Raw genomic sequence first — 20,197 nt, forward strand, 5'->3', positions numbered from 1 at the left:
AGGAGTTCTCCCAGCTAACCAGAGATTTATGGCTCAGATCATGTTCCAACCACAAGAGAGACCTGATGGCTATTTGGAGCCATGTAATCAAGACAATCATCTCTGAAAATAGAAGATTACCTCCTCCCTAGCATGTAGCCCCTTCCTCTTTTCCCTATATAATCTCCAAGCAAAACCTGGGGAGTTGGGAGTTGGTTCTTTGGGACATGAGTCCACCTTCTCCCCAGGATTGCCAGCTTCCTCAATAAAGCTATCTTTCTTTCACCTAACACTTGTCTCTCAGTATTGGATTCTTGAGCAACAAGCAACTGAATCTGAGTTCAGTAACACTGCTACTCATCAGGAGCTAGAGATTCTAGTTACCCTGACCCGGAACATACTAATGAAAAGTCAGTCACACTGTAACAGGGGCAGGTGTGGGGAAGTTTTATATTTTGGGTGCTGAATCTGTCTTCTGGTAACTCTTTCAAATGAAACTTATGAAAAAAAATCTTCTATCAAACACTATCTTTTCCTCTTATTTACCCTCATTGTGAGACTTTCTAAAAAAGCATTCTCTGCAAAATTCTCTTTTGCTTCATATTTGATGTGCTACCTAAGCTATCATCAGATATTTATTTTAAATCAATATTTAAAATATTTATTTTAAATCCACTAAAATTTCTGCTAATTAAAACACTATTCACTTTTGCCAGAGCAATCAAGGTGTTAAATTATAGTCCCAAACACCTACTCATGTCAGAGAGTGAAAGGTGGAACTGTGTTTTGTGGTATAGTGTGGAAAACCTGGGAGTTGGAGCTTGAACAGAACGGGGAATGAGCCCTAGCTCTCTTACTCCATTCACTCACTCATTCATTCACTTTTCTCCTTCATTCATTCACTTACACATGCATTTGACAAATTGTGATTGACCACCTTCTGTGGGCCAGACTGAGCAAAGAGATAGGGCAGAGAATAACAAAGGACACCCTTGGCCTCCCAGAGCCAACCCCTTCATAAAGGAGACACACAAGCCAACAAATCAATAAGCATGTTCACTGTACACCCTTCAGTAAGTACTTGATGTCTCTGAGCTTCAGTTTCCTCACCTACAAACCACAGGTTTTGCAAAGATTCAATGAGATGACATATGTAACATACCTGTATGTTGAATAGCAGCTATTATTTCTGCTCTTACTATTTCTCTGTCAAACTCCCTTTCACCCCTACCCCCTTTCTTTATTTCCAATTTCATAAATTAGGGTGTAGGGCTATTGGGTCCACAAGCTAAATATTCATCCCATAAATATTTACATAATATGTCCTAAGGCTTTGTAAGGCTCAAAGCCAGAGAGGCTGAAGAAGCTGGATATATTCTGACTTCTGCTCTGCAAAAGAAATTGTCCAAAACTTGGAAATGGGCAAAGGAGATGACTGGGCATATTTTCAGTGGAGTGAGGGGCATGATCTAAAGGACCTTCTGGGAATTATTGGACCTTACAGAGGTGTGTATTTGATTGTATTTATATTGACTAAGCTATATCACAACTCTGTAAAGGTAGAAGTTAAAATTGTAGAACACCTGGGGACTTCCCTGGTGGCGCAGTGATTAAGAATCCGCCTGCCAGTGCAAGGGACATGGGTTCGATCCCTGGCCCAGGAAGATCCCACATTCGGCGGAGCAACTAAGCCCATGTGCCACAACTGAGTCTGCGTGCCCCAACTACAGAAGCCCATGCTTCATTATGGAGGGAAGAAAAATTACAAACGAAGTGAGAACATTGTTCTAGATCAGGGTTTTTTAACCTCAGTGCTCTCGACATTTGGGGCTGGATAACCCTTTGTTGTGGGTCTGTCCTGTGCATTGTAGGATGTTCAAGCATCCCTTACTTCTACCCACCAGACAGAAGTAGCGCCCTGCCCCATTCCCCTGAATTGTGACAAACAAGTATTTTCAAAATCTAGAGTTTGATTTTTTTTAAGTCACAGGAGAAATGACTGAGTTTAGGCAGAATTTATCAGCTATATTAAAGAGGGAGTCCCTGGTATCAGTTTTGGCAAGTGCTAAGCGTGACAGTCATGAACTGAAGCATACTGTGCACCCGAGCCGCTTAATCCATTCACATCACCTACCCGGCCCTGGGGAGTCAGCCCTGAGTGACTTCCCATCGCCCCAGTCACAGCCTGCCCTGGAAGAATTGCAAAGTGAGTTGTTTTGAGAATGCAGCTACCTGCTTGGATTCCTCCACTGTGACCTTCACCAACCTCCCCTGCTGGGTGCTTGCTCTGAGATTAGCCTACCACTTGGAGAAACTCGACATTTTACTTATAACTGTGAGCATAGAAGCATTCAGAAAAAAGAATAGGACAATTCATGAAATTTCCCATGGGCTAACGAGAAAGCGCCCGGTATGTAATAGGCCTTCAATAAATCTCAGAGGAAAACAAGGGGAATGGGGGGAGCTATGAGCTCATAAGAAGACAAATGAAAGTAGTGATGAGATAAAAATTCACATTTTAAGGCAAGATAAGAAAAATTTAAACATAAAACTTTTTCTCTGCCCTTTGGCCTCCTCCGGCCCCACTGGTATGCATTGCACATCTGCAATGGGTGTTAACCAGACCTCTCCAGAGGTAAAGATCAATTATTCTCCTACTGGCGCCAGCCATGTAACTCCTTAGAAGATAACGTTCCTTTCTCAATCCTGTAAAAGGTCATAATGACCCACCCTCACCTTGTACATGCAGAGATCTTCGGTGAACTTTAGGTACAATGCCAATATGGAAGTTCCCTTAAAGATTGGTGCTGAACAGACTGGTCAGTTGACCTGGGGAGATACTGGACTGCACCTAATGGAAATTCATAGCTTAAATACTTACTTATGCCCTTACTAATATTACCAGCTATACTAATTGTATTCTGCTCATTTTACAAGGTTATTGTTTCTTGCATTACCAAATGTGTGACTGAGCCTCAGATAAAATTAATGATGATTAGGTGACTTGAAATGATCGACCAAACGTATAGTTCTGTAAGATCAGTGATTGTGGGACTTCCCTGGCAGTCCAGTGGTTAAGATTCCACACTTTCCCATGACAGTGGGGGACCAGAAAGTCTGCAGAGCATGGAGGGTAGAACCCCAGGCCTGCATGAGAGAAAAATAACAACAGCTAACATTTTACTGAATGTTCACCATGCATTGGGCAGAATGCTAGTTTCCATGTGCCAACTCATTGGCCCTTATAATAACTCTATGAGGTTAGTTCTGATATTATTTCTACTTTACAAATGGGGAACCTAGTACCAAAAGGTTAAGCAATGTTCCCAGGGTCCAGGCTCCCCGTTAACATGGGGCTCAGGGCAAGAGTACATGGAGGTCCATAGACCACATGTCAAATATTTGAAAGTTAAGAATCCAGCCAACAAATTATTAACTAAAATATGTTCTCTCATCCTAAAAAAAAAAAGAAAAAAGAAAAAGATTCGTGCTTCCACCGCAGGGGATGCAGGTTCAATCCCTGGTCTGGGAACTCAGATACCACGTGCCATGTGGCACAGGCCAAAAAAAAAAAAAAAATTTAAAAAAAAAGATCAGTGATTGTAATAGTTAGTGTAACTCTAGATATGGGAAGAAGCAACAGGAGGGAACCATTTCCTGGACCATAACAGACCAGTGAGACAGGCTGTCCAGAGGCTTTTGCTTACAGTTAACAGGGCCTAGTCCAGTAATAGCACGTTGAGTGGCCTATCAACGCAATCCTTGCCTGACCTGGGGATGAGCATTCCAGGCGCCGTGGGACAAACTGATCACGAAATGCCTCCCAAACCTTGGTCGAATTAAGACTGAAAAGGAAGGGATTGTAAAATAAAGAATGTTGCCCACCATCCAGTCCATAAGAATCAAGTCATTAGCCACTGCAGTGGCTGACCTACAGTACACCCTGGAAGGAATTGAGGGTGAAGATCAGGATGACATGCTCTGTGCTCTGGGAAAACTGGCAGAACAAGCCTTCGGGTCGTTAGATATTTTCAGGAGAAATTTTTTAGGAACCTGTATTCCTGCATCTTCCCATACTTAGAAAAGCACTAAAACCACTAATTAAAATTTTTATCCCTCGAGCTAGCAGCAACCTACTGAGATGTGTGCTTGATTGCATGTACCCCCTTCACCAAAATCACATATATACTGGCTGGCCTCCCCCTTTACCTCTTTGGAGTACTTCTCAGAGCTCCCTGACCGACTGACTGTCTCCCGGGTTATAATCCTCAGTTTGGCTTGAATAAAATTTTCCATTTCTTTCTTAGATTGACGACTTAATTTTTTCCTTGACAATAGTAACAGCAAGAGTATGAGAAGACAGATGACGAATATCCACAGGGAAGTTTGCTGGTTGCTGACATTTGTTGACCATCTACTCTCTGTCAAGCGCTGAGCAAAGTGACTTCCCTACATTCCCTTATTTAATTAAACCCTCCTAAGGGGGCATTGTTATCCCCATTTGTCAGAGAAGGAAACTGAGGCTCACAGACTTGGACTATACTATATCTTAGTCCACAATAAAATATACTATATCTTAGTCCACAATAAAAACAACACTTACCATTTATCAAGGTAACCATTACGCTCAATATTTCATTTAATGTTTACGATGATCCTAGGAAGAAGGTATTATCCAAGCAAATTAAACAAAAATCTATTTTGTTACACGCCAGGAGGTGCTGGGGGTGCGGGGGACACAGCCACAGACAGTCCTTGCCCTCATGGAGTGTTCAGTCTAGGTGGGAAAGTAGACCCTAACAAATACGAACAGATGGGATGATTTGTTTCAAAATCCCACCTTCTTCCTCCTGACTGGAAGTTCTTACCACAAGAACACACAGCAGCCTTCAGACTGGAAGCAAAGACCCTTTTTCAGTGACTTTTCCTCTGCCAGGCGGACCCTGTCCTGGCACTCAGGGACACAGTGATGACTTCAACTTCATGCCAATGAGAAACTCTATGCTCGGACTTGGCTGCCCATGTACTGTGGCTGCTCAATGAAACCCTATTAAGTGGCAAATAATGATGGTGGTAAAAAAAAATTTTCTTAAGAAAATGTAAGGGCTCCCCTGGTGGCGCAGTGGTTGAGAGTCCACCTGCCGATGCAGGGGACACGGGTTCGTGCCCCGGTCCGGGAAGGTCCCATATGCCGCGGAGCGGCTGGGCCCCGTGACCCATGGCCGCTGAGCCTGCGCGCCCAGAGCCTGTGCTCTGCAACGGAAGAGGCCATAACAGTGAGAGGCCCACGTACCGCAAAAAAAAAAAAAAAAAAGAAAGAAAAAATAGAAAATGTAAGAAGAACAATGACATGAGAAAGAACAGTCCAGGATCCTTTGGAAGGCAACAAAGCAGAACCATAAAACTGGGCAAGCACAGCCTGGAAAAGCTGAGTGAAGTTAGAGGAGTCTAGAGATTCACGAGGACAAAAAGCAGAAGGAAACATTCGCATGCATGTCTTTCTGCAAAACATTTCAGAAGCCATTTAATGCTGTCTGAAGGTGCAAAAATGCATAAACCCAAAAAGAGGATTTTAGAGGTACCTAAGTTGTAGTGGTAGAGGGGTAAGGGGTGGGAGGGGGTAAGAAAAGTAAAATTAAGGGAAATTCCCCTTAAATCTAAGGGAAAATCTCCTGGTAAGGAGACCTAGAGATGCAAGGAATACTAATGAACATCTTAAGAGTACCCTGAAATCAAATTTAAATCAGTAAAATGATTGAAGCAGGGTAATAGGTATCAGGGGCTCTATTTTGTGCTGGTTTGAAATTTTCCATTATAAGAAGGTAAAAAAGAAAGAAAAGAACGTCAGTGGCTGGAATACTGGAAGATGGGAGGTGCAGTGGGCCTGCAGTGAGGGTGTGATGGCTGCGGGGTTGGGGGCCAGGGCTGAGTTGAGTGTGGGGTGGAAGACCAGAGTTAGCAAACCAGGGGCGAACTCTGCCCCCTGTCTCCTCTTGGCTACTTTTCTCACATTGGTTCTTAAGGAAGGAAAATGTCAAACACCTCAAAAGTTTAATAGATAAGGGCCAGCAATGGGTGTAAAGTTACTCTCTCTTGTTGATGGGCCAGACAGGAACACAGATTCTGGAACAGACCAACCTGGGTTTGAATCTGACTCTGGCACACCTAACTCTATCGGTCACCTTGGACATGTTACCCAACTCTCATGCGCCTCAGTTTCCTCACCTGTAAAATGGAATTAACCCTGTACTTAGTACTGCTGGGTTTTGAGAGCATGAATGAGGTAAGGCATGTATGGCACCTGCACATCAGAAGGTTCCAGTAAGTGCTTGCTCTGTCCTCCTTACCACACCAGCCCTGACTGTATTTAGGGCAGGACAACGGTCCTTCTTTAGACTCCAGCCTTGTCTCTCCAACCAGCAGGTCTGGGGCTGGCTGGCTGAACTGGATAAAGTGATATCAGAAAGACAGTGGAGCCACAGGTTAGAGAATGGCTCTGACACACCCAGTCTCCACCCCCCACTTCAAGAAGGCAGCTCTTTGGTACAACTGTGCTGGATGGTACACGAGGACCACATCATCGCCACAGCTTGTTGCCTCCACGGGAAAACCATCTGAATGTGTCCTACTGGCCTTCACAGGCACCGAGAAAACAGAACACGTGTCTGAAAGTGAGACCAACTTACTATTTCTCCTTTTGTCATTCTCAAAACTACTGGTTTGTTCCTTCTCTAGAGTTTTCCATCTTAATTCATGGCTCTAAGCAGTCTCCCAAGAGAGAAATTCAACCTTGCCTGTATTAAGTGTTTGTCATTTGTTGAGTTGTCCAACATGCAGCCCTTTTCCAGCTGGGACAAGCTCCCCTTTGTGGTGAGTGGTAGTGGGTTACAGTCCAGCATCTTCCACCACAAATGCCAGGGGGTTATCCTCCCATTCACCTGTCATGCACCCAAGGCATGGCCTTACCCAGGCCCGACCAGTTGGCCACTCCTGCCCGTGACTTTGACTCTGGAGTGTGTGCTGCAGCAAAGACTGTGATGCCAGGTGCCAGAAACCGTGTCCTAACAAGGCTGTGTCCACTGCCTTTGCATCTGATTCTGTTCTCCAGCCTCCTGACAAGGCCAGGAGCCATCCAACACCCTTCCGGTATGCTCCTTTCCTAAGGTTAGCCAGAGTTGCTTTCTGCTGATGCCTGAGTAATCAGTGCACCACCTTTGGGACTTCCCTGGAGGCGCAGTGGTTAAGAATCCGCCTGCCAATGCAGGGGACACGGGTTTGATCCCCGGTCCGGGAAGATCCCACATGCCGTGGAGCAACTAAGCCCGTGTGCCACACAACTGCTGAAGCCCGCGCGCCTAGAGCCCGTGCTCCACAACAAGAGAAGCCACCGCAATGAGAAACCCACGCATTGCAACAAAGAGTGGCCCCCACTCGCTACAACTAGAGAAAGCCCGCGTGCAGCAACGAAGACACAACGCAGCCAAAAATAAAAGTTAATTAATTAATTAAAAATATATACCACCTTCACCCTCCTCCCTCACCTTCACTTCACTTTCTAATCCATGGTCTCCTCTCCAGTCTCTTGGTGGCAGGGCTAACCAGCCTCTCAGCAGGTACTGCTGGGAGTCGCCTTCCTGAGCAACTTACTTGGGGACGGGACTTAGGAAGATGAGTCACAGGAGTTGGGCATGGGCCGGATGGGATCCTGTCTTTATTTAGCATTTTGAGATTTGTTCATCATGGAGTGTGGGGCATCAATGTGGATTTTTTTTAATTGCATTAAAATATCATGTATCTTTACATGCCATCTGCAGCAACATGGGTGAACCTAGAGATTATCATACTAAGTGAAGTAAGTCAGACAGAGAAACACAAATATCATGTGCTATCACTTATATGTGGAATCTAAAAAAAACATGACACAAATGAACTTATTTACAAAACAGAAATAGACCCACAGACGTAGAAAACAAACTTATGGTTACCTAAGGGGAAAGGGGAGGGGAGGGATAAATCAGGAGGATGGGATTAACAGACGCACACGACTACGCATGAAAGAGATGACCAACAAGGACCTGCTGTACAGCACAGGGAATTATACTCAATAGTTTGTAATAACCTATAAGGGAAAAGAATATATATATATGTATAACTGAATCACTGTGATGTACACCTGAAACCAACAGGACATTGTAAATCAACTATACTTTAATTTAAAAAAAAAGTCACGTGCCAAGGGGAAAAAAACCCACAAGAAAACATGATTGTCTCATAGTGTCCTTTATGTTGCAAAGTACCTCATGAGCACTTTGAGGCTATTACGAAACCTAGTAACTGGGTGAAAGAATATGAATAATGGGATGGTGAAAGAAAGCCAACACACCAAGACATCACCTGCTAAGTTCAGTACTATATTCTCTAAGCAACCCGACAATTTTTCCTGAAAGGGGTAGTGCTGGTCTGTTTCTGGGAATTTCTTTCTCCCTTGATGAAGGTCAAGGGACAAGCAAGGCTAACACCCTCAGATTACATTAGGATTTAAATTCTAGACTAATCATGATGTTGGAGGTGAAAACCCCAGAATGCATTGGAAGCAGGATGTCTTTTAACCTGATCATTTGAATGAAGACCTATAAAGATACTGTTTTCCCTTGTGAAACAAGTGTGAGGAAGCCTTCATATGAAATCTAGAGGGAGAAAAATAAAACGACATACGGAAAGAGATTACAAGATTAATTACATGATCTGCCTTAGAATGACACAGGAGACTTCACAATCTTTTTAAAGAAGTCACTGTAAATTTGTATTAAACAACTGAATTCTATGCTTTTTACATAAAAAAAACAAAGAAGCCAAGACTAAAAACACTAGTAGGTGTTTATTTATTCAATTATATTTACATCAAGTCCAAAAGTAAACAAAAAGATTTTTATTGAGAATAGTGAATTTGTATTCAACATGAATAAATACACTCAGTTTGCTTTCTACTTCTGTCCTTTGGATTTACAAATTTAGTCTTTTTTTTTTTGGCGGTACGCGGGCCTCTCGCTGTTGTGGCCTCTCCCGTTACGGAGCACAGGCTCCGGACGCGCAGGCTCAGCGGCCATGGCTCACAGGCCTAACCACTCCACGGCATGTGGGATCTTCTCGGACCGGGGCATGAACTCGTGTCCCCTGCATCAGCAGGCGGACTCTCAACCAGTGTGCCAACAGGGAAGCCCCAAATTTAGTCTTTTAAGTAGCGACATAAACGGTAAGCAGTACTTGCTCAGGACTCTCTTCTGTGACAGTAGGGTGATTTACTTCACTGAATCGAAATTTAAACTAACAAATATTGAAAACTACACTTCAGACTCTTTCAATTGCTTAATCTGAGACAAATAAATGTAAAAAAATTCTATGTAAATATATATTAAGAAAATCTGTAAACTGCCCATAATATAAACAGGTGCTGAAGTTCACTAAATACATTTTCTCTCTCTCTCTCTCTCTCTCTCTCTCTCTCTGTCTCTGTCTCTCTCTCACACACACACACACACACAGACGCACACACAAATAATCTGCTTATAAACAATGGCTGGCCAGCTAAGGAAGATGATAAAGATTACTACAAATTTTATAATATTTAGTAGTCAATGATAATATTCAAATCTTTGTAGCTTAAAGAACAAGCTTAAGCTAGATCTAACATTACATCAATAAAAATTTAGACTGTCAAACCCTAAGAGCAGACAATTCCCACAGACCATTTGAATTTTCATAATCCCACTCCTGAAAACACATACCCCGAAGACTTCCGAGTACAGATGAGCCACAGTGGTAAGGCCAGATAGTACGCACACGAAACAACAGCACGATGCCATGAAAGTTCCCTGCTGGCTTCACACTCAAACTCTTAGACCTGAAGCAAACAAGTTACCCAGGTAACAGGTATGGTCTGCCCTGGCCTTGCCCTAAGCAGTATCGAAACTGCATTCTGAGGTGGGTGGAGGAGAGTTAAATTTGTAACTTTAAACGGCCATGAGAGGTCATTATTAACTTCTCGTTTGATGACAGAGAAGTTGCATTTTTACCCTAACTTTTACCTTTGGTATGAACTTGAGAATGATTCAATACTCTAACCAAAAAACAAGACAAAACAAAACAAAAAAGGAGGGGAAGAAAGATAAAGAATTGGAAAAACAACATGGCAACACAGTTTGATTTCATTTTCTTATCATCACATTCCTGACAACCTATTTAACTTATTTTTCTTAACTTCTGGCTAAATACTTTCCGTTTCTGTGCAATTCAATCCCTTTGACTCTCATACTTTAATATACGGAATATATTCTGCACTGATCGTGTTGTCATTATCAAACAATATTGTGTGTGTGCCCGTGAGTATGTTTGGAGACATATTGCATCTTGTCCCGCCATTGGCACTTACCCTCAGGGAAAGCATTCGGCTGCACCATGTGGAGAAAGATGTGCACAATTTGAAAGAAGATGCCAGTGGGTCCACCTTCATAAGAATCTTTGGTCTCATAGTTCGTTGGAGGAAATTCAAATTCCAAACCATCAGGAATGTATGTGGATGATGGCAGTGGCCCCTCTGACATGGTGTCCCCATAAAGCCCCAGCAGCAGCAGGAAGCCAAGGAGAAGGGCCATAGCTAGCAAGATGCCCCAAACATGAGGTGGAACTGGGGGCCTCCCTCTTCAGGGGTTCTGGAAGCCTTGGGGAAGGCAGGAGTGTGTTTCTGTGCAGAAGAGGCGTGGCGAGGACTGAGTCTGCGGAATCCTTGGTTTTCTGGCTGGGTTGGCATGCGGTGAAGGGTGGCAGAGAACCTTCTCGGCTTGTGGGGGGGGGACGGTCAGTCGATCAAAGCACCATCCCTGGCAGGGAGAGAAGGGGCGGGGTCACTAATGCCTGCAGCCTGCCTGCACCGGCAGCTCCCCTGGAGGAGAGGCTGCAAGGCTTTAGTGCAAGCCCTCAGCCTAATCCGCTGTGGAGGAAGCAAACACAGAGCCTGCTTCAGAGCACAGGGGCAGGAAAGCTGGAAGGTTCCATGCTAGGGGCCAGACCCACAAATACCAGCTAGTGTAACCAGTGTGTGGTCTTGGAAACTGATATTCATTAAGCACTTACCACATTCCAGACATGTTCTACATGCTTTACAGGTAGGACCTCGGTTAAGGCATTATCCCATTTTACAGAAGAGGAAACTGACTCAGAATTTCAGCAACTTGCCCGAGGCCATGGTTGATTCATGGTGGGGTAGAATTCAAACCCAGTAGTTTGCTTTCAAAGCCCAAGTTTGGACTCTCCCAACTCCAAGACACTCTCCCTACAGAGCCCTCCCTCTCAGAGAAGCAGAGGCTCCCAGCAATAGATGAGATGCTGATTTTTCCTCCAGTTTTGGGTTTTTCTCCCCATCTCTGGAGATATGTCTTACTCCACCTTTTATTTTATTAATGTGCTCACTGATCTCATTTCATCCCATCTTCACTCACCTCCAGCCCAAACTAGACAAGCATGGCCTCAAGGGCAGGGAACAAACTCTTTAAGGCCAGGTGACACTGGTTTCTGTCTAACAGGGCTCATCAGGTAGCCCTGATGGAAATCCCTGTCCCAAGTCACCACCTGGCTGACTCGGGGTCCAGGCGAGGAGAGGCAGAGCAGAGGGAGACTCCCGCCCTCCCCTGGGGAAAGCGAGAAAGATCAGGAACCTAAAATCGGCTACCAGCCCAGTGACTAGTGAGGGCAGCGTGGACCTGTCCTCCTCGAGTTTCTCTCCCCAGAACTGAACACAAGGCAGGCATACAGTTGGCTACCAGTAAGAGCTGCTGAATATAAAACCAAAGAAGCCAAAACAGCTGCTTTGCTTGTACCACTGCAACAGGCTAGATGAATCAAAAACAACTGGGATACTCTGCTTGCCCATTCTTTTCTGGGGTCAGGAACACCCTGATTTTCTTTCCTACATCAGATTCACACTCAGGAACTTTCAAAATAAAGACAGGGTGCTCCTGAAACACACACTGCAAGATGAAGGAGAGGGACTACCAAGAAAGTGACACACTGCACAAAAGGCTAGAGGACCCGCTACCTATATTCCACCAAGTTGAAGAAAGCTCCACACAAGAGGTAGAACTTAATGAGCTATTTGAATGAAGACATTCATTCATACCGGGTCCCCTTAGATACTGCCTCATCTTCTAAGCCTCATAACCACTCCTATTACTTCTGCACAGGCCTGCCAATGGAATGACCCTTGACTCTCCCATTATCAAATCATGGGCTGCTCAGATCCCCAGTGACACCTAGTGCCAACCTCATGGAATCCCTAGCTTCCAGGTCCATCTCACCCACAGACACAGACACACCAGGACCCTGGTGACTGTTTCCAAAGGGCAATCCCTGCCAGGCATGGCTGCTGCCAACAACCTGTCCTCAGGCTCTGAAGTGCTCTAGCCTTTCACTGGTTCTACCAGGAATCAGCACCCTGCTCAGACTTCAAATCGTTTCCAGAGAGAACAAATAAGAAGAAGGAAACAAAGCAAGGCGGCTTTTGCAAGACCCCTCTCTGACGCCTGCAGGGCTGCACAGGGCAGGAGGAAGATGCGAAAGGAGAGGGGGCGTGTGGTTATTCAGGTCGGATAGGACCGTGCTGCTTCAGGCAGGCAGGTGGGCATGCACACACACATCACACACACCATGCATGCACTCACAATGACACACAACTCACGGAGACGAAACACACACCAGGAACGTACACTCCACACACTGACACACACAGGCACACACCACATTCACATCTTATCTTCTTGTCTGCTAAAGGGCAGGCAGGAGCACAGCAGCTGATGGATTAGAGGCTCAGCTGCTAAGAAAGGCTGACTTCCTGGTAATGCCACCAAGCCTCAGCTGGGGACAGGGAGAAACACAGCGGGAGGGAAATGGCAGAAGGCCCCCGGGCAGAGCTATGAATAAACAGACTTCCAGACATCCTCAGTGAAGAAGCAGGGGAAAAGAAATCCCAACGGAAATGCAAAGATGGGGTGTTCCACTGAGTTAGGGCAGCATCTGAGCATCACGTGCATCTTGCTCCAGAGGGTAGGTCCCTCTTAAAGTTTAGACCACTTTTAGGAACATCTCACTACTTATGAAACACTAGACAATGGATAAAAGTCAAGGCAAGGGCCTCCCTGGTGGCGCAGTGGTTGAGAGTCCGCCTGCCGATGGAGGGGACATGGGTTCGTGCCCCGGTCTGGGAGGATCCCTCATGCCGCGGAGCGGCTGGGCCCGTGAGCCATGGCCGCTGGGCCTGTGAGTCCGGAGCCTGTGCTCCACAGCGGGAGAGGCCACAACAGTGAGAGGCCCATGTACAGCAAAAACAAAACAAAACAAAAAAAAGTCAAGGCAAAAAGGAAGAGGTTTTCATCTCAGTTTGAATCGTTGTTCCGAAAAAGAAGGTCTGGGTACTTCCCTGGGGAAAGCACACTAGGTAGCGAGAGCCACTGACAGCAGCTCAGGAAACTGCCAGCAGAAAACCCAAGACGGCTCCCGACCCAACAGCCGCATCAGCGTAAAACGGAGTCTGTGTTTAAAATGAAATTATAGGACCTCGTTTCTGGAGATGGGGCCCATTAATCTGCATTTTTAACATGCTCCCCTGGTGACAGATTCTTAGACAACTAAGGTTCGAGAGCCAGCACTGTTCCTGAGTTCCCTCCTGGCTAATCCATGCCAATTTCCAAAGACACCTCCATCTTCCCAAACACAACTGCAGAACAACAGACGTGAGGCAAAAGCACCCCAAACGCCCTTCTTGTATCACATTGAACTGATCTAGCCCAACAGTTTGGTGGAGTCCCTGACTTCCTCATCTTCTCCGTACCCTTGGAGTCTGGCGCACAGCAGGCACTCAATAAGGATGGCTGAGAGCAAATTGTAGCAGGTAGAGAGAAGACGGACACAAAATGGTCATGTTGACCTCTTTCGCAATTGGTCAAGCACCTCTTTATGAGCACTCTACAGCCCACGGGAGGGAGGTGCTGGATTGCTTGTAGCTGTCTCCTCCAACACAGGGAGCAGACTGTCTCCTCACTGGATTCATCCATGGCGGAACAACTGGTCTACCACTCTGGGGGGCCAGACTTTCAGCTGCAATCCTCAACTTAGCAGGCTTTGGAAATCGCTCCCTTGGGGCCTCTCCCCTCAAACAGGCACTAGACTAATCACTAAGGTAGATTCACCATTTTCTGGTTTATGGGATGAAGATTCCTGGATTCCATCCAAATACACTGAGTTCGAACTGGGAAAGGGACCCAAGAACACGAATTTTAAGCAAATACCTCACATGACTCTGAGCCTGGGGTCCAGAGATCGGCATTTCCATGAACACTGGTTTAAAAGCAAATACGATGACCATCCAGCTTCATTTCTTCTCTACTTTCTCTTTTTGATGGAATTTGTTTAAATTGCAATTCCTACATGCACTTATTATATAAGTCTTAATAAGAGAGCATTCAATTTGCTGCTGGCATACAAAGAAAGCTACTTTAAAGCACAAAAGCTATACACAACGTTTCTTATCTGGTTTCAGATCCTTTAGCTTTAGCTTTCTCCCCAAATAAATCACATAGAATGAAGGGAGAGCTGAGGCAAAGAGAGAAAGAGGTGTATTATTGAAAATTCATACTAATATTCAGGCAAAGCTCATCAATGCCAACAACCTTTAGGCAAAGCTCATCAATGCCAGTATCGCATAATACAAAGAGATTTTGCATATAATAAAACAACGACCACCATACAATAATAACCACCTTAATGGCTTTTCCAATAATAAAATTTAAGCTAAATCAGAGAGAAGGACTTTTTAAAAATAATTGAAAAAGAATGCACAGGGCTTCATTTAGAAAGAATACCTGGTGCTTTCACGGTACGTATGGATTCTCTCACACTAAGTTACCAGCAAATGGTGAGCTGCCTTTTTAACACTACTTTAATAATAAACACAGGAGCAACTGAGAGAATCCCAACAGTAACAGAGAGTAGTATGTAACCAGTTTTGCAAAAATAACAATTTCCCACTAAATATAACATGACATGAAAACAAATTTAAAACACTGTAAGCTTAAATGTCCCATTAGCAAGGGTAAAATTTTGAGGAGAAATGCGAGATAGTAAAATACAGACTTGTGCAAGCTGCTCTTAAGATGAGCAATTAAGTCTTGGTTTTTAAACAAGCAGAAAGTAATGATTTTTCTTTTCTTGTTACCAGATTTCAAGTTCTTCTATCACCATTTTTCCTCTGACCAGCAATTACAATAAAATAAAGTTAAATAAAGAGGAACTTCACTTGTTTTTTAAAAGCATTTATAGAAATCAAGTCAGAGAGAGAAAATATTTTTCAAAGGTTAACTTCAGAATGATCTCTCTTCCTTGGTAACTGCAGACGATGGGCATCTGAACTCTTCCAAATACCAAAAATGCCGTCACAAAAATAAAGAATTAAAAAATAGGGCAGACTTTGGGAGACTACAACAATGCAGTCAACACTGAGACAGGTTCCCCAGAGAAAAGCCTTCTGCTTCAGTGTGCCCCTGCAGAGCAAGTTGCTGGCTAAGGAGTTTCAGGAGAGGGTGAGGGAGGAGCTCATCACAGCCCCTTAAGAACTCTGACCCCTCCTCCCTCACACTCAGCAACTACAAGTAAGAATACTGGCTGATCTTGGTAGGGCTCAGTGGGTATCCAGTGTAAATGGTTGAGCCTCGGGAAGACCCAATGTAAGACTGGGTGGCAAACTGGTGTTGGTACTGAGCAGGGGCCACGCTGGCGGAAGTGAGGAGACTGGGCCCAACACTGACAGGGACCTGGTGCACCAGAGTGCTAGGATGGGTGGTATATGCTGCAGCATGCCTTGAGGAGCCCTGCGGGGAGAAGAGATGAGCAATGGAGCTGGTGGAGCCCAATGCAGCAGCAGAAGTGGGGGCAGCATACGTATACAGGTGAGGCTGGCTTGGCAGGTGAGCAGGGGCTGGGGCCAGGTGTGGGTGCCCGGTCGAATGTAGTGGGCTGCCATGCTGGAAGGCGTAATGGGCTTGGGAGAGTGGGGTCACAAACGCCTGCTGCCTGCGGGGGGCAGGGTTGCTGCTTCTCTCCTGCGAGGTTGGAGCTGACGATGACTGCTGGTTCTGGCTAAGGTTGAGTGGCTGTGCTGCGCTGGTCCCCCCACGCTGAGCTCGATATCCTGTGGGGGAGATACAGCATCCAGATGACTGCCCGCTCACTGAAGCCACTGGCTTGGTCTTACTGCTCAGGAGACCTGAGGCCTGGGTTGCTACAGTGCAGTCACCAAGCTGAGTTTTCAGTGGAGGTACAATGATGGTGCGGGTGCCAGTGCCATCCCCCACGACTCTGCCGGGACCCTCCGGAAGGGGTCCACTATTGCCCCAGAGAGCACTCAGGGTATCGGTGGAATATGGGCTGCTCAAGGAAGAATCAGAGTCTGGAGAATCATTGACAGTGACATAACTGATGACATTCGACCTTGCCTTCAGGCCAGAGCTATTGGACTTATATTTGTTGTCCTCTTCCTCATCAGTGTCACTGCGGATAGTGATGACACTCACAGGAGGGCTGGGAGTATCTGGAATGATGATTGGCTGATGCTGATCTTGTACAGGGACTAGGGAATTATAAGAAGATGTGGTACGGAGGGGGCTACTCCCAACCAGAGAATAGACGTGAGAAGGCAGAACATCCAGAGAGGACTTAGAAGAGACTGGAGCAGACTGCTTATTCTTCTTTGAAGGGAGGAAACTGGATTCTTGTTGTCTGACAACATGGGCAACGCCAACATTAAGGGGCTGAGCAGTGGCCAATGTCACATGGTTAGTCAGCAAGGATGGCTGCTGCATAATAGTGCTGTACTGGTTGCCATGAGAGTGGGCATTCCTCCAGTCTGTGAGCCGCTGGCCACTGCCCATGGCCTCTGGAATCACTGCAGTGGGCTGGACTGAGTTGTGTAGAGCTACCCCAGGCAACTGTTGCCAAGTTGAAGGCAGGAGAATTTGTTGGGTTCCTCCAGGCCAAGCCTGCAGTACAGCGGCAGTCTGTTCAACCAGCGCCGGCCGGCTTGCTGCGCAGCTCAGAGTAAAGGGCACCGCATACTGCGGTGTGATGGTGGCTACTTGAGGGTGGAGACTTGCTACCATTAGTGGTGTACAGCTTCCCTGTGGAAGAACTCCCGACTGTATCTGTAGTGGCTGAGCAGCTGGTGCCTGGGGTACAATGGGCACAGCATTATCCATCCTCACAGGGAATCCAGAATGCTTTGTTGTTGCTTGTAGTCCAGTTTGAAAAGCAGGTGGACATACTATAAATGTTTGTTGGAATGGATCTGTCTGAGTGCAAATATGGGTGGTTCCAGGCTGCAAGGAAACACCCTGCTGGGCAACTCCAGGAACTGGTGCTGCAGATGATGGGTACAAAGCCGACTGGTGGTTTAGCAGTGAGACATCTGAATTAGCCAGAGAAAGAGTAGCAGCTGCTGCAGTACAACTGGAAGCTAGAACACTGGCCTGATTGTGCACTGTATTAAGTTGGTTGCTGAAGCTCACGGTTAGATTTGTGCTTGTATTTGGGGCAACATGCGTGGTGAAGGGACTCTTGATCTGACTCACTGTATCATACATGTGAACCCTCCGTTTGCAGATCTCCATGTTCTGAAAACAAGACTTAACATGACTGCTATGTGGAAAATCCAGAAGGTGAGTCATTGTCACAAACTGATGGTTAAGAGTTTTCAGAGGAGTCATTCTCTTATCCGCATCAATTGTTAGCATTTTTTTTAGCAGATCAATGTATTCTCTTCGATCCGCCTTCTCTGCCAACATATCTCTTCCCTCTAAGTCTGTGGACATGTTCACCTGAGCCATATCATCTAAACAATTAAAAATGTACTTTCGAGCTTCTTTTGATTTGATCCCAGTCTCCAATTCATGTTCTTCAGGTGTCTTAAGCCTCCACAGTGGGTACCCCAAATTAGGATCTCTGTTGAAAAACCTGGTTGTTTTTGTTCCGGCACTGAGAAGATATTCAGCTGGCAGGCCTTGTGTTTGTGAAATGTAACGAATCTGATCATATTCTGAAGCACCAGGATAAAGAGGCCACCCCAGGAACAGCTCAGCTATCACACAGCCCAATGACCACATATCAATAGCTTCCCAAAATGGTAATCCAAGAATAATTTCAGGGGCTCTGTAGTAACGTGACTGTAAGTAGGTTGAGCACACAGCTTTGGAAACGTGACTAGCAGAACCAAAGTCAATGACCTTCACTCGGTAGGGTTGGCGCACTGGATCGACCAGCATTATGTTTTCAGGCTTAAGGTCAGTGTGAATTAGACCAAGGCTCTTGAGCTTCATCAGGGCTGTGGCCACCTGCTGCAACATTGGTCTGATGTACTTGAGTGGCAGTGGGCTAAACTTGTTCTGCTTTAGAAAATCATATAAGTTCTGCTCCAGCATCTCGAACACAAGGCAGGTATGATTCTTATGCTGAAAGCACTCATAAGAACGGACAAAATTATACTCATCGGCATTTTCACTGCTTAGGCGGGAAAGGATGCTCACTTCAATCTGTCCTTGCCTGGCATAGGAGGGGTGGTTCTTCAAGATTTTAATAGCCACAATTTCCTTGGTGCTCCGCTTCCAGCACTTAGCCACCTGTCCAAATGTTCCCCGGCCTAAGAACTCCAAGACTTCGTAGCTGTTTGTCATAGAGCAAAGGATCTCATGCTGGACCAGCTGGTAATCCCCTTCTCCACTGGAACTGCTACTCTTCGTGGTCACAGTGGTGGTCGTGGCAGAAGCACCCACCACAGTCCTGTTTTGCAGCACGAGAGGGGCATGTTCTTCTATGATTTGCACGCTACCGTTGCTGTCAAATTCCTCACTTTTTCTTTTCAATCCACATTTTTGATATGGCTCAAGCAAAGAAACGTTGCTTCTGTGAGTCAGGGTCTGGCTGCTTTGGAAGGTTGATGTAGCAGCACTGGCAGAGCTATCAGCAGCTGTTACAACAATATGCTCCACTACAAGAGCTGGGAGGAGGAGGCCCTGGTCGTAAGCAGGGATGTTGAAATTTGCTACCTGGTGAGAAGAGCTGGTTTGCCCTTGCGTGGCTGGGAGGGTTTTGCTGTGGGTATAGTATTTGTCGTTGCTGCTCTGTCCAGAAACATCCCAACCAGAAGCCTCTATTTTCTGTTTCTTTGCACTGCAGAAGGCACTCGACGACACTGATGGGGGGGAAAACACCTCCAGCTGTGATGCCATACCGCCGGTGTCTCTGGTTCTCAGCCGCCAGCTGGGGCTGCAGTGAGAAGGCGGAGGAGGAGACGAGATCCGGGGCCCTGCCGCTGGGTCATCATATCCCCCGCGCGAGCCGGCCCGGGCCCCGGCCCCCGGCCCCCGGAGCCTACCCACGCCCGTCTCACGGGGGGAGCGCCCCCAGCCTCCCTCCAGCTCCGCCGCTTGGCCTCTCGCCGCCGCCGCCGCCTCAGCACCGCGCGCTCCTGCCTCAGTCTCTCTCTCAGTCTCTCGCTGCCGTCCGGGGCCACCACTGGGCCCCCTCTTGAAGGAATTTTTGAAGGAATTTCTTTTAAAAGGATCTGTGTAGGTGCTATCTAGGGTTTTGGGGGGGTGGGAGGACAGATGGGAACTGCCCAACTTCTGAGCCCACCTTTGTGAGTTCTGGGAGTGGCAGCCCTGCCTCCCATTGTGAGGTCAGCTGAGGTGCCCAAACTGAGCCCAGGCTCAGCCAATCAGATGCTTACTCCTGGGCTTGTGCATGAGACACACTGAGGCAGAGGCAGTTTCCACTTCATCCTAGCAATGATGTCAACATGCCAGCAGCCACAGCCAGAGTCTAATGGTGGCAGCCGTGGCCATACACCCATCAGGGGTCCTGTTGCATGTCCTGAGTCCCACTCCTCCGGGCTCCCAAGCCTGGCTAGCCAGCCTTTCTGTCACTTCGCTAAGCCACCCAGTATCCAGTCCCTTTTTTTTTTTTTTTTTTTTTTGCTAAAATTACCCAGAATTGGCTTCTGTCATTTTTAACAATGCATCCTGACCTTGATCAAATCTCAGAGCGAACTCTTGTCCCTGCAAAACTGATTTTCTTCATATTTTAAACAGTCCCGACGAAACAATATTTGGTTTAAAGTTTTATT

General features: G+C 46.2%; 1 protein-coding gene across 2 annotated transcripts; it reads right to left on the reverse strand.

Moving 5' to 3' along the window:
* Positions 1 to 15,668: 15,668 nt before the first annotated feature.
* On the reverse strand, positions 15,669 to 19,301 carry LOC307054355 (homeodomain-interacting protein kinase 1-like; the record flags this gene model as incomplete). 2 transcript variants are annotated; one of them, XM_079705996.1, is made up of 2 exons in its annotated part: positions 15,669 to 17,546; positions 17,649 to 19,301. In XM_079705996.1, the coding sequence occupies 2 exons, from the start codon at positions 19,299 to 19,301 to the stop codon at positions 15,669 to 15,671; spliced, it is 3,531 nt and encodes a 1,176-aa protein (XP_079562122.1). The 2 variants fall into 2 exon arrangements, with proteins under 2 accessions (XP_079562122.1, XP_079562123.1); XM_079705997.1 differs by having other exon boundaries at positions 15,669 to 17,060; positions 17,178 to 19,301.
* Positions 19,302 to 20,197: the final 896 nt, after the last annotated feature.

The sequence above is a fragment of the Hyperoodon ampullatus genome, assembly GCF_949752795.1.
Source record: "Hyperoodon ampullatus genome assembly, chromosome: 1".
NCBI classification, from domain to species: Eukaryota; Metazoa; Chordata; class Mammalia; order Artiodactyla; family Ziphiidae; genus Hyperoodon; species Hyperoodon ampullatus.